We start from the raw sequence: 16,700 nt of genomic DNA, 5'->3' as shown, positions 1-16,700 counted from the left end.
GGCCCACCTCAGGGGCTGGGCGTGGCCCACCTCAGGGGTTGGGCGTGGCCCACCTCAGGGGCTGGGCGTGGCCCACGAGTGTGTGTGTGTGTGTGTACTCACCTAGTTGTACTTGCAGGGGTTGAGCCTCGGCTCTTTGACAAGCACTCTCTCTTGTACACTGTGTGGGGTCGGCCAGTTATGCCCCTTATGTGTAGTGGAAGCGTGTTGAACAGTCTCGGGCCTCTGATGTTGATAGAGTTCTCTCTCAGAGTACCTGTTGCACCTCTGCTCTTCAACGGGGGTATTCTGCGCATCCTGCTATGCCTTCTGGTCTCATGTGGTGTTATTTCTGTGTGCAGGTTTGGGACCAGCCCCTCTACTATTTTCCATGTGCAATTTTTATGTATCTCTCCCGCCTGCGCTCGAGAGAATACAGATTTAAGCATTTTAGTCCGGTCCCAATAGTTTAGATGTTTTACTAAGTGTATTCTAGCAGTAAAGGATCTCTGCACGCTCTCCAGGTCAGCAATTTCTCCTGATTTGAAAGGGGCTGTCATTGTGCAGCAGTACTCCACTCTAGAGAGCACAAGCGTCTTGAAGAGTATCATCATCGGTATAGCATCTCTAGTGTGAAAGGTTCTTGTTATCCAACCTGTCATTTTCTTGCAGTTGTGACGGCTACTTTATTGTGTTCTTTAAAGGTGAGGTCTTCCGACACGAGTTCACTCAAATCCTTTACATTGCCTTTTCGTTCTCTGTTATGATTTGACTGCGTTTTGGGCGTTGTTCCGTTGACTATTTTAAGAGCAGGGATGATATCACACCTAACTAAGAAAAGCACAAACAGGCAAGACGATGGGTCACAATAACGGGGCTGAAGATTTGATGTCCAATCCACACACCAGAAGATAAAGAGACGACGACGTTTCGGTCCGTTCAAAACTTAAGAACAGATTTGACAATCGACTTGATATAGTGGTCCAAGACGGACCGAAAGATCGTTGTCGTCCCTTCGTCTTCTGATGTTTAGTTTGGTCATTACATATAGGCAAGCTGAGATAGTTAGGTCTCTCTCTCTCTCTCTCTCTCTCTCTCTCTCTCTCTCTCTCTCTCTCTCTCTCTCTCTCTCTCTCTCTCTCTCTCTCTCTCTCTCTCTCTCTCTCTCTCTTAGTTCCGTCATCGTACCTTTGTGTGTATTTGCTAAACAGTTTAGGAGCTCCGTAGTGCTACAAATTCGTCCTCAATCCCAGGCTTGTTGTTGTTATAGGAGAACTACCAGGCACTTCGCAACTTACGAACGGCTTTGGTAAATAGAGGCAAAACCCGCCATAATCGAGATAAGATGTAACACATGTAAGTAGACCTCGTAAGTGTGTGTGTCTGTGTCTTGTTCCACATGGTCTATCACCTTTAGAAAATTTTGGAAAGCTGTACATTCTGGTGTTCGTGAATCAGAACTACATCTCACTTCCGTTCGTAACTGATTGGTGCAAACTGATAGGTATAATTACTTTCCCCCTCCCTCATTTATCAACTTATTTCTCCCCCGCTTTTTTTCCCTAACGCAGCCCACTCATCTCCCAATATTTTAGATAAAGGGAGCACCGCTTCTGTCCTTCCAGCCGAGCCCTTAAGTGGTTCTTTTGAGTTGCCCTCAACTGGGAAGCATTCTTGGAAATATTTACTGAAAGGCTCTTAAGTCCAGATCCTGTTGGCGTTTTGATAGTGCTTTCTTTGTGGTCTCGGCACTTGAAGGTTCTTGGTAGAGAGAGAGAGAGAGAGAGAGAGAGAGAGAGAGAGATTATATATAAGAGAAAGAAAATACATTTATACGAAACACAATGAGATATGATAGAGGACGTGTCAAAGACCTCTCAGTGGGGTCATTCACCCACACACACATACACACACACACACACACACACACACACACACAGGGGATCCAAGGGCTCATAGGTCGATTCTGCAGACACAATACGTAAACACACACACACACACACACACACACCCACACACACACACACACACACACACACACACACACCCACACACACACACACACACACACACACACACACACACACACACACACACACACACACACACACACACACACACACACACACACACACACACACACCCACACACACACACACACACACACACACACACACACACCCACACACACACACACAACACACACACACACACACACACACACACACACACCCACACACACACACACACACACACACACACACACACACACACACACACCCACACACACACACACACACACACACACACACACACACACACACACACACACACCCACACACACACACACACACACACACACACACACACACACACACACACACAAAAGACAATACCCATACTCAACTCGCAGATACTCTCAGCCCCAGATCAGACTCCACCATTAAGGTCTCAGCCCCACTAATGTTCAAACTCATTAGGGGTCAGATTATTATCCAAACCTGGAAGATGAACGACCGTGGCGACGTCCTCCTTACTCCTTAAGGGAGAAAGAAGGAAGGAAGAGGATACAGACACCAAGGAGTAAAGATGAGGTCAGCAAAGAAAATAAAAGAATGTTGATTGGTTAAAAGTCGTAACGTCCATGGTTAATGTACACAGAGATTGGGTGGGTAAGTGAGTGAGAGAGAGAGAGAGAGAGAGAGAGAGAGAGAGAGAGAGAGAGAGAGAGAGAGAGAGAGAGAGAGAGAGAGAGAGAGAGAGAGAGAACGTTTCAGGATTGAGATGATAGTGAAAGAAGAGATGTGAATAGAAAGAGAAGAGGGAAAGGGTGAGGATAGTGTTATGATCTCAGCCTGCAGGAGAAACGAGTCTCCCTTCTTGAGAGTTATTCAGCAAGCCTGACCTAACTAGAAGGTCTAGCAAGTATTGAGGTGATAACGCATATGTAAAATAGTTGGTTGGATATGTGTAACAGTTTGAGATTATGGGCAATGAAGAAGAAAACAGATAAATGACTGGCTAGGAGATGTGGACATTTTGCTGGAGGCGTGAGGCTCGCTTCTGGAGGACCTTGACCTCACTTGAGTGCCAGACATCGCAGGGGGAAGCCGCGCTCCGTTGAGCTCCCGTCAGAAGGGAACCCCTAGTGATATATCTCTAAGAGAAGAGAGGTGTGCAGACGTGCCAGCTGTGGAATCGAGCTGGGAACGTTGTGGTCTCAAGTCCTGGTCGACGAGCAGATATTAAATCGCCCAGAAGCATTATTGTGGGCCGTGGAGCGCCCTGACCAAGCCTCGTCAGAGGAAGAAGCGCCCTCGACCAGACGTTCTGTGGTAAGCACGATATACGCCAGTTCATAGTGATCACTTGTAGTTGGTCGTGTGCCCAGCGACAGTAGCAATGTTTATTTATAAGTTAGACATGTTTTAATAAGGCAGAAAGCCTGAAATAAGAGAGTGGAGAGGGAGGAACACGGAGCGACGTCCGCCCCCTCTGAGCGCTGGCGGACGACTGAGGGAGCCTGGCTCCGGATGGAGGAAGACCCTCCCAGCGAGTGAGGACCGCCGCCAGGCGAGGTGGAGTATGGACCCGCCCAAAACGGGGGAGTCCACTCTCACTGTATGTAGAGGACAGATAGAGGTTTGAGGCAAGCATATTGTGTGGTTATTTTTGTTTATGTGTTAAAGGGGAACATTTTATTGGAACGTCGATGGGTTGCAGGTTTGTCTTTGGGGAAGAAGTTGCTGAGAACTTCGAAGCCAGCAGATGAAGTAGCTGATGAGACTCCAAGGTAGTGGAGCAGAGGACCTCGAGCTGTGAGGAGAAGCAGCAGTGAAGAGGAGTGTCATGTGCTTCTGTAGAGGTGGAGAAGTACCACAGTTGCTCGGGGAAACTTCATGGTGTAGCAGCCAAGAGAGCTGTGGAGGAACCTAGCTGAAGGGTGAAGCACCGTAGTTACTCAAGGAAACTTCATGATAGCAGCCTGGAGGAGCTGCAGAGGATCCTGGTAGTGAAGCCCGGCAGAACCTAAAGATATTAGGGTAGTGAACTTCCAGAGGTGGAAGGGGAAGTTCTGGTGGATTACTTATAGGGAGTTGATAGTGTTTGGTTGTCAGTAGCGTGCAAGACGCAGTGAGAGGTGAGTGACTGTTGGCATCCTTATGTCAAGGAGTTTTTTATATTGAAGTATCAATGAACATTTATACTGGTATATGTTATTGCATTCAAATGCTGGTTTTCTATATATATGTTATCTTGCTGATGGTGCAACAGTGTGTAGGCTTGACCAACTTGAGGAGGTTAATAGTATCAGGTGGTGAACCAGGAGATAGGATACCACTTGATAAGCTGATAATAGAGTTCTGATGGTATTGGAGTGCAACCTGATTGTGATATTATAGAGTATAGGATTCATTATTATTATATGTGTGTATGTATCGTGTATGTGCTTTGTTCAGTAAATGTGTCACAATTTGCTGGTGTTTGCCCTTGTCCTAGTGAGGCTTCCCAGGAGGTAGTAAAGAAGGAGAGAGAGAGAGGAAGAACCCTGAACCACTGCTGTGGACAGGGTAAGAGGTAATACTAGTAAGTCATAGGGGATTGAGGAGGTCATATCTCATAAGGAGAGAGTGGGGAGTCACAGCGGCTCGAGTGGGTGTGTGCACGTGACAACGAGGCTAAGTGTTGGAGCCGCATCCCCTAAACGTGTGACGTTGAGCCCCTCTCCAAGAGCCAGAAGCGCCAAGGGTGATCTCCTAGTATAAGCACTCTGCCGAGTTGTGGGTTGGGTTGTCCATAGAGAAGGATCGACGACGACAACACCAACCAACCCACAGTCTATAATAAATTGGGGGCCTGTGTCCGGGAGAGTGAACTGACACACCCACACCCTGTCCAAGAGTGGATTTGTACACCCTTGCTGAAATAGATAAACTGTGTGAACGCAGGTGTATATTCTCTCTTGGGAAGACTCACAGGACAAAGATGGATAAGGTGCAAGCGTTTGTGGAGTCAGGCAAGCCTGAGGATTTAGAAGGTTGCACGAAGGATCAATTGAAACAAATAGCAGAAAAATGTGGCATCAGGTTGAAAGCATCTAAAGTAGCTGGGATGAAGGATGAGATCCTGAGGCAGTTAAGAGCCAAAAATGAAGCGGCAGAACAAGGAGCCCAGAAAGGAGCTGAAAGTAGAAAGGAGGATGATGGGCAGGATGAAGTGAGATCCCAGGGATCGAGTAGGAGCAGCAAGAGTAGCCGCAGTAGTAGGAGTAGCCGAAATAGGAGCTTGGAGAGATTCCAGTTAGAGCTCCAGATCCAACAACAGCGTGAGGAGAGACAGTTCCAGCTGGAAAAGATGAAATTAGAACTCCAGATGAAAAATGAAGCAGAGAAGGAAAAAGAAAAAACCAGACTGGAAATAGAAAAAGAGAAAGCAAGACTAGAGGTGGAGAAAGAAAAAGAGAAAACCAGAGTAAGAGAACTGGAGTTGGAACAAGAGAAAGAAAAAGAGAAAACCAGAGTAAGAGAACTGGAGTTGGAACAGGAGAAAGAAAAAGCCCAGGTCGAAAAAGAAAAAGAGAGAACAAAACAAATGCAGATAGAAGCGAATAGAACCTTAGCTGAGCAAAGGATTGAACATGGGTTGCCAGAGAGCACCACCCAGGTATCACACCCACCAGATGTTAGGGTTAGGGAGAAGGACATTCCCTTGTTTGTTCCCGAAGAGGCAGAGAGCTTCTTCGAGCATTTTGAGAAAGTAGCCAGCATCAAAGAGTGGCCACAGGAGGAATGGGCCCAGCTGGTCCAGTTAAGATTGACCGGTGCAGCCAGGGAGGCATACACCCAATTGTCGCTGGAAGAGTGCCAGGATTACGCCACAGTAAAGAGCAGCATATTGCGCTCGTTTCAGTTAACCCCAGAAGCTTATAGGAAGCGCTTCAGAGAGATGATCAAAGTTGGAGCGTGTACGTTTGCTGAGACAGCAAGAGATCTGGAAAGACGATTCCAGAAGTGGATTGAGGCTGCTGGAGTTGGATCTTACGCTGACCTGAAGCAACTGATGGTCATGGAGAAGTTCTTGGAGATGATGCATCCCGAAACAAAGTTCAAGATCCAAGAAGCAGGGATGAAGGAGGTGAAAGATGCCGCAGATAGGGCGGATATGATTACCGAAGCATACAAGAGCTTGAGGGAGAACAGAGTGAGAAGCGAGGCGAGACGCAGCAATGGCAGATCCAATGGAGTCTGGGGAGGAAGAAATTATGAAAGACCCAGAAGAGTCTGGGGTGAGAAAAATTTTGATAAATGGGCAGATAAAAGTAAGTACCCTAAAACTCAGAAGAGTAGGTCGCGCACTTCATCTGAGAGTGAGGATGGAGGAGCAAAACGAGAAACTAATCGTTATCCTGGAAATCAAGAGTCCAGTAGAACCCCACAGAGTGCAAGTAGTGTACCTGGCCCGAGGAATTCTCATGCGAGTGGACAGAGTCAGAGCTACTCTGGCACATATAGAAGAGACTTTACCCAGATGAGATGTTACAATTGTAACGGATTGGGTCACGTGATGCGAGATTGTCGGCAGGGCAAGAGAGTTGTGACCCTGGCCATGTGTGACCCCCGAAGCAAATATATCAATGTGTTCCAAGACAAACCACAGAGAGCGAACTTAGTGAACGAGAGGTATAGGCCGTTCATGAGCAAAGGTTGGATCAGTATAGGAGGCCAACCTGAGGTAGAAGTTGGTATCTTAAGAGATACCGGAGCTAATCAGAGCTTGATTACGAGAAGCCTGATTGGGAATAATCGACGGTTAGCTGGCAGTGGGAAGATGAAAGTATATGGGTTATTGTCTGAGAGTGACATGCCCGTTTGTACTGTCCAGCTAAGGTCGGAATATGTGTCGGCGGAGGTGATGTTGGGAGTGTGCCCCGACATACCTGTTCCAGGAGTCCAAGTGATCCTGGGGAATGACTTGTGCGGGACAAGGGTGTTGCCGAGAGTCGTAGCGGAGACTGTGCCAGAGGAGTGCCCAGAAGGCCACTGCACGGGTGGGACACCTGAGAGTGTGAACCTGACTGACATCCGAGGAGATGAGTCAGGAGACCGCCAAGCCATTGAAAACCCTGTCTCGGTAGTGATGAAGGCAGAGGTGGCCGACGAGGGAGACGCTGGAGAAGATGAGACAGTGTCGATTCAGCCGGTGGAAGATATCGACGTAGATATAGCGTGGCTGTTTGATGAAGGGCCAGCCCAGGAAAATGAAGTCTCGGTGAGGTCAAAAGTGAAGATGGCCCAGCCGAAGAAGAATCATGTGAAGAGAGCGGACCTGAGTAGAGCCCAGACTGCTGAAATTAAGAGTCGGAAGGTGAATGCAACTGTGCTGAGTAGGAATGAGGAAAGATGTGGACATACTGAGGACGGGAGTAGAGCGTCAAATTGTCCACGAGCACAGAGACATAGGGATAGTGGAGTTAAGTTGTTTGAGATGTCAAGAGTTGACATGTTTCACAGAAAACGGGGAGAAAAGATAGTGAAGAAGAGTAATAGCCGAGAAAATGAAAGGAGAAGAGACAGTATGTGTGGAGAGATGCTTACGAGCACTCTGGGAGAGGCAAGGCGACGTGTACGGTCGAGTGCTGTTGGATGTAATACAGTTCCCGAAGAAACTTTTAGGGAACGAAGAAGAGTTGAAGGAGAAGAAATGGAGTGGTATAGAGGTGAGAAGTGTGGGAAGAGGATGATGATGCAAGCATGGAGGAATAGAAGAAAGCCGAGGACTCGATGGAGGTCAAACAAGGCGATGTCTTGGATAAATGAGGAGACGAAAGGGAGAATCGTCGGTGAAGACGAGGGAGTGAAGTATGATGACAGGAGGCGAAAGTATAATGGCAGTAGATGGAAGTATGAAGACGACAGAGGAGGTACAGACAGTAGATGTCTGACTCTGGACGAGAAGAGAAGAAGACGAGGAAACGGAGGGTGGAGACAGTAAGTAGAGTGGACCGAAGGAGTGCAGGCGTCCAAGGAGGACAGCCTAGCCAAGAGGTGCCAGATAAGTCAGATCGTTTATGAGAAGATCACGTTCCTGGAGAGTTGTGAGCCGGATGTTGCAAGGAGCAACGAACTAATTGTAGACTTCTAAGGGAGTATGTAAACAGACTAACCGGTCGAACCAATCGGTTAAAGGGCGAGACAATGTAGTGGCTGATGCGTTATCTCGAGCCTAGCCACTAGAATAACTCTCAAAAATAAGGGGAGGGGAGTGTTATGATCTCAGCCTGCAGGAGAAACGAGTCTCCCTTCTTGAGAGTTATTCAGCAAGCCTGACCTAACTAGAAGGTCTAGCAAGTATTGAGGTGATAACGCATATGTAAAATAGTTGGTTGGATATGTGTAACAGTTTGAGATTAAGGGCAATGAAGAAGAAAACAGATAAATGACTGGCTAGGAGATGTGGACATTTTGCTGGAGGCGTGAGGCTCGCTTCTGGAGGACCTTGACCTCACTTGAGTGCCAGACATCGCAGGGGGAAGCCGCGCTCCGTTGAGCTCCCGTCAGAAGGGAACCCCTAGTGATATATCTCTAAGAGAAGAGAGGTGTGCAGACGTGCCAGCTGTGGAATCGAGCTGGGAACGTTGTGGTCTCAAGTCCTGGTCGACGAGCAGATATTAAATCGCCCAGAAGCATTATTGTGGGCCGTGGAGCGCCCTGACCAAGCCTCGTCAGAGGAAGAAGCGCCCTCGACCAGACGTTCTGTGGTAAGCACGATATACGCCAGTTCATAGTGATCACTTGTAGTTGGTCGTGTGCCCAGCGACAGTAGCAATGTTTATTTATAAGTTAGACATGTTTTAATAAGGCAGAAAGCCTGAAATAAGAGAGTGGAGAGGGAGGAACACGGAGCGACGTCCGCCCCCTCTGAGCGCTGGCGGACGACTGAGGGAGCCTGGCTCCGGATGGAGGAAGACCCTCCCAGCGAGTGAGGACCGCCGCCAGGCGAGGTGGAGTATGGACCCGCCCAAAACGGGGGAGTCCACTCTCACTGTATGTAGAGGACAGATAGAGGTTTGAGGCAAGCATATTGTGTGGTTATTTTTGTTTATGTGTTAAAGGGGAACATTTTATTGGAACGTCGATTGGTTGCAGGTTTGTCTTTGGGGGAAGAAGTTGCTGAGAACTTCGAAGCCAGCAGATGAAGTAGCTGATGAGACTCCAAGGTAGTGGAGCAGAGGACCTCGAGCTGTGAGGAGAAGCAGCAGTGAAGAGGAGTGTCATGTGCTTCTGTAGAGGTGGAGAAGTACCACAGTTGCTCGGGGAAACTTCATGGTGTAGCAGCCAAGAGAGCTGTGGAGGAACCTAGCTGAAGGGTGAAGCACCGTAGTTACTCAAGGAAACTTCATGATAGCAGCCTGGAGGAGCTGCAGAGGATCCTGGTAGTGAAGCCCGGCAGAACCTAAAGATATTAGGGTAGTGAACTTCCAGAGGTGGAAGGGGAAGTTCTGGTGGATTACTTATAGGGAGTTGATAGTGTTTGGTTGTCAGTAGCGTGCAAGACGCAGTGAGAGGTGAGTGACTGTTGGCATCCTTATGTCAAGGAGTTTTTTATATTGAAGTATCAATGAACATTTATACTGGTATATGTTATTGCATTCAAATGCTGGTTTTCTATATATATATGTTATCTTGCTGATGGTGCAACAGTGTGTAGGCTTGACCAACTTGAGGAGGTTAATAGTATCAGGTGGTGAACCAGGAGATAGGATACCACTTGATAAGCTGATAATAGAGTTCTGATGGTATTGGAGTGCAACCTGATTGTGATATTATAGAGTATAGGATTCATTATTATTATATGTGTGTATGTATCGTGTATGTGCTTTGTTCAGTAAATGTGTCACAATTTGCTGGTGTTTGCCCTTGTCCTAGTGAGGCTTCCCAGGAGGTAGTAAAGAAGGAGAGAGAGAGAGGAAGAACCCTGAACCACTGCTGTGGACAGGGTAAGAGGTAATACTAGTAAGTCATAGGGGATTGAGGAGGTCATATCTCATAAGGAGAGAGTGGGGAGTCACAGCGGCTCGAGTGGGTGTGTGCACGTGACAACGAGGCTAAGTGTTGGAGCCGCATCCCCTAAACGTGTGACGTTGAGCCCCTCTCCAAGAGCCAGAAGCGCCAAGGGTGATCTCCTAGTATAAGCACTCTGCCGAGTTGTGGGTTGGGTTGTCCATAGAGAAGGATCGACGACGACAACACCAACCAACCCACAGTCTATAATAATAGGGAGGAGAGGAGAGAATAAATGGGTGAGGATAGAGTTATGATAAAGAAAAGACAAAGAGATAATCAGGAAAGCACCCAAGCACCAACATGGGTTCTGGACAGGGAAATCATGCCTAACAAACCTTTTAGAATTCTATGATAAAGTAACAAGGATAAGGCAGGACAGAGAAGGCTGGGCAGACTGCATATTTCTTGACTGCCAAAAGGCCTTTGATACGGTACCGCACATGAGACTGCTATACAAACTTGAGAGGCAGGCAGGAGTAAGCGAAAAGGCCCTAGTATGGGTTAAGAACTACCTAACAGGAAGGAGCCAGAGGGTAATGGTAAGGGGCGAGAAGTCGGACTGGCGAACAGTAACAAGTGCAGTACCTCAAGGATCGGTGCTGGGACCAATCCTCTTTCTAATTTACGTAAATGATATGTTTACAGGAGTGGAATCATACATGTCAATGTTTGCGGATGACGCAAAATTAATGAGAAGAGTTGTGACAGACGAGGATTGTAAGATCCTCCAAGAGGACTTAAACAGGCTGCAGAGATGGTCAGGGAAATGGCTACTGAAGTTTAACACCAGTAAATGTAAAGTTATGGAAATGGGATCAGGTGACAGGAGACCAAAGGGACAGTACACAATGAAGGGGAATAGCCTACCTGTAACGATTCGAGAAAGAGACCTGGGAGTGGATGTGACACCTAATCTAACTCCTGAGGCACATATAAATAGGATAACGACAGCAGCGTACTCTACACTGGCGAAAATTAGAACTTCATTCAGAAACCTAAATGAGGAGGCTTTTAGGGCGCTTTACACTGCCTACGTGAGACCCGTCTTAGAGTATGCCGCGCCATCATGGAGCCCCCACCTGAAGAAACACATAAAGAAACTGGAGAAGGTTCAGAGGTTTGCGACGAAGCTTGTCCCAGAGTTACGAGGGATGGGATATGAAGAGCGGCTGAAGGAACTGAACCTTACGACACTAGAGAAAAGAAGGGGGAGAGGAGATATGATAGGGACATATAAAATACTCAGGGGAATTGACAAAGTGGAAATAGATGAAATGTTCACACATAATAATAACAGAACGAGGGGACATGGGTGGAAACTGGAAACTCAGATGAGTCACAGAGATGTTAGGAAGTTTTCTTTTAGCGTGAGAGTAGTGTAAAAATGGAATGCACTTGGGGAACAGGTTGTGGAAGCAAATACTATTCATACTTTTAAAACTAGGTATGATAGGGAAATGGGACAGGAGTCATTGCTGTAAACAACCGATAGCTGGAAAGGCGGGATCCAAGAGTCAATGCTCGATCCTGCAAGCACAAATAGGTGAGTACAAATAGGTGAGTACACACACACACACACACACACACACACACACACACACACACACACACACACACACACACACACACACACACACACACACACACACACATGGACAAATGGAATGCATTAGGAAGTGATGTGGTGGAGGCTGACTCCATACACAGTTTTAAGTGTAGATATGATAGAGCCCAATAGGCTCAGGAATCTGGACACCTGTTGATTGACGGTTGAGAGGCGGGACCAAAGAGCCAGAGCTCAACCCCCGCAAACACAACTAGGTGAGTACACACACACGGGACAATAATATTGTATCTGTTATATTGACTCTTGCCATTCCTGGTAGTGAGGCCAGCTGACTGCTCTTACTGGGCTGTCGTGATGTTGCTCACACCATTGTTAACCCTGGTTAGTATCTGCGGAAGGGAGGGAAGGGAGAATCGTGGGAAGGAATTGTGGGAAGGGAGGGAGTGAGGGAGGGAGCATGTCCTACCCACAGTAATCCCCGTCTCTTCCAACAGCATGTGTGGTGGTAGTTGGGTCGCCTGCCACCACAATCACCTCCTGCTTCACCTGTCTTCACATCAAAGGTAACTTACCATTAATACCAGGAGACAGATGTAGTCAGTGTGTGTGTGTGTGTGTGTGTGTGTGTGTGTGTGTGTGTGTGTGTGTGTGTGTGTGTGTGTGTGTGTGTGTGTGTGTGTGTGTATAGGTGTGTTTATGTTTGCACACATGTGCCTCCATACATGTCTTTCCGCACGTGCCTCTCGCTACACATACCTGGGCCTTTGAGTCAGTCTCTCCTCTCTGCCACTGTCACATATATAGATCACACACCATACAGACCCCATACACCTTCACAAACCCCCATACACACGTATACACCCCATACACCGTATACAATCATACCCATGGGGGTGTATCAAGTACCACACACACACACGCCAATTAAAAATAAAACAAACCATCGGGATGCCTGAGACGCAAGTTCAAACCCTTAGACAAGCTCAAGCATCTTAGACACAATGGCATCACCTAGGCAACAGAGGAGATAAACGTGAGAACTGTTCCCAGACGATCCCAACACCACGAGATGAACGCCCAGAGAAGCAGCATCCACCAGATACAGACACTTAATGAAGGGCTTTGTAATATTAAACCCGGGTTGTGGTATCATTATGACTTTCTCTATTAAATAATGTACTGAAATTTGGTGTAAAGTGATGTCCATTATTTATATATAATCTTTCATGAGTCAAGTTGTTGATTTGGTTTGACTCCGGACATTAAGTTGGTACGTAAGCCCTGACTCTGATGTCAACATGTGTCTGGGTAGTGCCTTACCAAGCTGATGGGCACTAGGTACCCCCTACCCAGGTGATGGGCACTAGGTGCCCTACCCAGACCACGGTTCCCCGCCAGTCCGCTAAAACGCAGGATTACCCTCAGATAGTTATACGCAAATGATTTAGATTATAAATTTCAAAATGCGACCGAATCCCAGACTTTGACAGGGAAAAGTAGAGCAATTATCCACTCTTCCAAGAGACGTCACATTGACAATATGACAGCATGTGGGCCCCTAGTATCATGGGGCCTCCCTCCCTGGTATCACTGGTCAATGTGTCAATACGTTATGACTAGAGAGATGGTAGGGAACCCTAAAATATATAGTATGATAAAGGTAAATCCCCATTTACCCTCAATATCATTAAGGGGCAGCCGCTACCCTACATTACATCAAGGTTTACATGGAGCCCCATGGTCTCACCTAGTTGTGCTGGCGGGGATTGAGCTTTGGCTCTGTCGTCCCACCTCTCATTGTCAATCAACTGGAACGTGATGGTTTCCCTGTGTGGGGAATAGATACGCATCTCCCGGGAGGAGGTGGATGCTGGGAGCCAGAAACAGGCAGAGAGGAGAGACTTAGATAACTAGGTAGAGAAACATAGACAAGGAGGGAAGGAAGGCAATAGATGCGGTGATGGGTGAAGATAGAATGTGTGTGAGAGAGAGAGAGAGAGAGAGAGAGAGAGAGAGAGAGAGAGAGAGAGAGAGAGAGAGAGAGAGAGAGAGAGAGAGAGAGAGAGAGAGAGAGAGAGAAGTGAGAGAAAACGTTTAAACTTTTAATTTCAAGTTTTAACTTAATTGCTGACTTCACCATTCTCCTGCTTAGTCCCACACTTCTGTGTCCCTTCCTCTCTATCCATCCATCCATCCCTCCCTCCCTCCTGCATCCCTCCACTCCCCTCTCCCTCCCTCCACTCCCCCTCCCTCCACTCCCCCTTCCCTCCTCGCTACCAAAACCTCAATGTTTATATCCAGTGTCTCAGGAATACTGTCACCTGGACCACCTGCACACTTAAGACAACATTTGCATGTTTGCGGTGAGAGTTGACCTTCAGCTTTTGGCTTCCGCTTCTCTGGTGAAGAATTACGAAGGATTAGAGGCACCAACGCGTACGTGGTCTTCCATCAGCAGTTTTGTCCTGGTCTAATATTTCCCGTACAACACTAAACTATCCCGAGTCAACACTTAGCCACGGACAGCAGTAGCGGCGTCTTCTGCCCTCGTGTCTCGCACACAACTCAATCATAACTTCACTACACTTTTAGGACGCTGTCAGACACGAATTGAGTAATTCAGGTACCTGCACCCTTTAAAACATTATATCTGAACTGCACACAGTCAGACATTAACTATACAACATCCTGTCTCAGTAAATCACTTTGACGAAAACACTTGTTTCTTGTATCTATCAGAAAAAAATCAGATAAACCGTATTTCCGTCACACGCACCTCAGTACTCACCTTTTTTTCCTCTTTGTTTATAAAAGAATGATATCTTCAATAAAACAATAGACACAAACATGATTCCTGATAAATAGATCACACAGAACCTACCAGGAGCACCAAGTTACACTGAACAACATCACACAGAACCTACCAGGAGCACCAAGTTACTACTGAACAACATCACACAGAACCTACCAGGAGCACCAAGTTACACTGAACAACATCTACACAGAACCTACCAGGAGCACCAAGTTACACTGAACAACATCATCACAGAACCTACCAGGAGCACCAAGTACACTGAACAACATCACACAGAACCTACCAGGAGCACCAAGTAACACTGAACAACATCACACAGAACCTACCAGGAGCACCAAGTTACACTGAACAACATCACACAGAACCTACCAGGAGCACCAAGTTACACTGAACAACATCACACAGAACCTACCAGGAGCACCAAGTTACACTGAACAACATCACACAGAACCTACCAGGAGCACCAAGTTACACTGAACAACATCACACAGAACCTGCCAGGAGCACCAAGTTACACTGAACAACATCACACAGAACCTACCAGGAGCACCAAGTTACACTGAACAACATCACACAGAACCTGCCAGGAGCACCAAGTTACACTGAACAACATCAAAATGATCTGAGCAAAACATGACAATAATCAAGTACACGAACCTGAGTAGCAGAGCTCCTAACAGTTAGACACACACACAAACAAGACAACCAGGCAGTTAGACAACACTCTCGCTCTAACAAGCTCAGCAAGGCACAAAATATTAGAAATGCTCACAAATCCCCGGCACCACAAGTCACTTATTAAAGAAGATAAAGTACGGGAAACACTCACAATAAATAACATAACACTGGAAATAATAATATTCTTTATCATAATAAAAATAATAAAAATAATAATAATTGAGTTACAAGAAAGTACAAGGACGTTGTGAGATTACATAATATGAGTATTTTTCAGTCTTGTAAAGCCACTAACACACAAAGCGTTTCGGGGCAGAAATGAACAATTTCCATCACAAAACTACAACACAATGCACTCGCAAAACATCAAATCTCCTACACCCAAGAAACAATAGAAAACCCCACTACACCTTATCCATCACTCCAGGATCTGTGTCCTTACCTTATCCATCACTCCACACTGTCCTATGAGCCATTATCATCAAAGGACTATATATCAACAGTCTCTTTCCTAATTTAAATGTTCATATTCTCCCCAGAGGCTCTTAACTCTCAAGGACCAACCACGCGTTCATCTTTTGTCAACATTAAGAGGCTTCCCCACTCACAGGTTGAAGTGTTTCCTGCTCGCACCAGTTGAGCAGCTCCTCGGTAGACTCTTTTAAGTCAACCTCCACTCCAGTTACAGCCTCGACCCTTTCGCTTAATTTTAATTTAGCGTCTCTGTCCTTCATACTGTCTAATAAATGACCAAGGTTTGTTTCTTTGGGGATACCAGCTACCTTATACACTCTCCTTATCCCGTGGGCCAGACCTGTACAGACCTGTACAAGGGAGCCGGTCGGCCGAGCGGACAGCACGCTGGACTTGTGATCCTGTGGTCCTGGATTCGATCCCAGGACCACAGGATCACCCGTCCTCACACTAGGCCCGTCCTCACACTAGGCCCGTCCTCACACTAGGCTGGTTAAAGCAGCGGCCGTCCTCCGCAGACGCATTCATCAATGTTAACACACTGTGTATTAAACATTAGTTTGTTCTCATGTATAAATTAATATTTTTATACATACAGATTCTATGTATAGTTAAGCGTAGGTTAGGTTAGGTGTTTAGGTTCTGTTGACGATTATTTGTATTTGTAGTTCGTGGGTGAAGCATTTATAGAATTGTGGTTCCAACAGAGGACGTGAGCGAAGCACTTGTTCCGGAAGTGTTCGGATATCATCAGTTGTGAGTCGTGTGTAAACCGCTTCTCATTCATAAACAGCGGGTTTGGCTGCTGGATTAACGAGGTTGGATCTTTGTATGCGAGGATGGGCTGCTCTGAGTGGGGGTCGTGAGCGTGAGCATTCGAAGCTTGAAATGAAGCCCTGAGCCTCCATACGTCTGTGGGGGCAAGTCGCAGCTCGTCCTTGTCAACAAAGGCTAATACTAATTATTCTATCTGTCAAGCCCGCCTATTTACGAACGTAAATCACTTTACACACGACTCACAACAGATGACGTTCGACATTTCGAGCCAACGAACGTCCGAACAGAAAACAACAATACTTTTTTGCCGTTTTCTATCCAAATCTCACCTGTAAATACTTCACCC

General features: G+C 46.7%; 1 protein-coding gene across 1 annotated transcript; it reads left to right on the top strand.

Annotated features, from left to right (window-relative positions):
- Positions 1 to 2,798: 2,798 nt before the first annotated feature.
- On the top strand, positions 2,799 to 9,881 carry LOC138360144 (uncharacterized). Its single transcript, XM_069320086.1, has 2 exons — positions 2,799 to 3,314; positions 3,703 to 9,881. The coding sequence occupies exon 2, from the start codon at positions 4,966 to 4,968 to the stop codon at positions 7,969 to 7,971; it is 3,006 nt and encodes a 1,001-aa protein (XP_069176187.1). The 5' UTR covers positions 2,799 to 3,314; positions 3,703 to 4,965; the 3' UTR covers positions 7,972 to 9,881.
- The last annotated feature ends 6,819 nt before the right edge of the window (positions 9,882 to 16,700 follow it).

This window comes from Procambarus clarkii, unplaced genomic scaffold (genome assembly GCF_040958095.1).
Source record: "Procambarus clarkii isolate CNS0578487 unplaced genomic scaffold, FALCON_Pclarkii_2.0 HiC_scaffold_97, whole genome shotgun sequence".
Classification (NCBI taxonomy): domain Eukaryota; kingdom Metazoa; phylum Arthropoda; class Malacostraca; order Decapoda; family Cambaridae; genus Procambarus; species Procambarus clarkii.
Note: the sequence above shows the minus strand (reverse complement) of the source record. Positions and strands in the feature narration are given on the sequence as shown.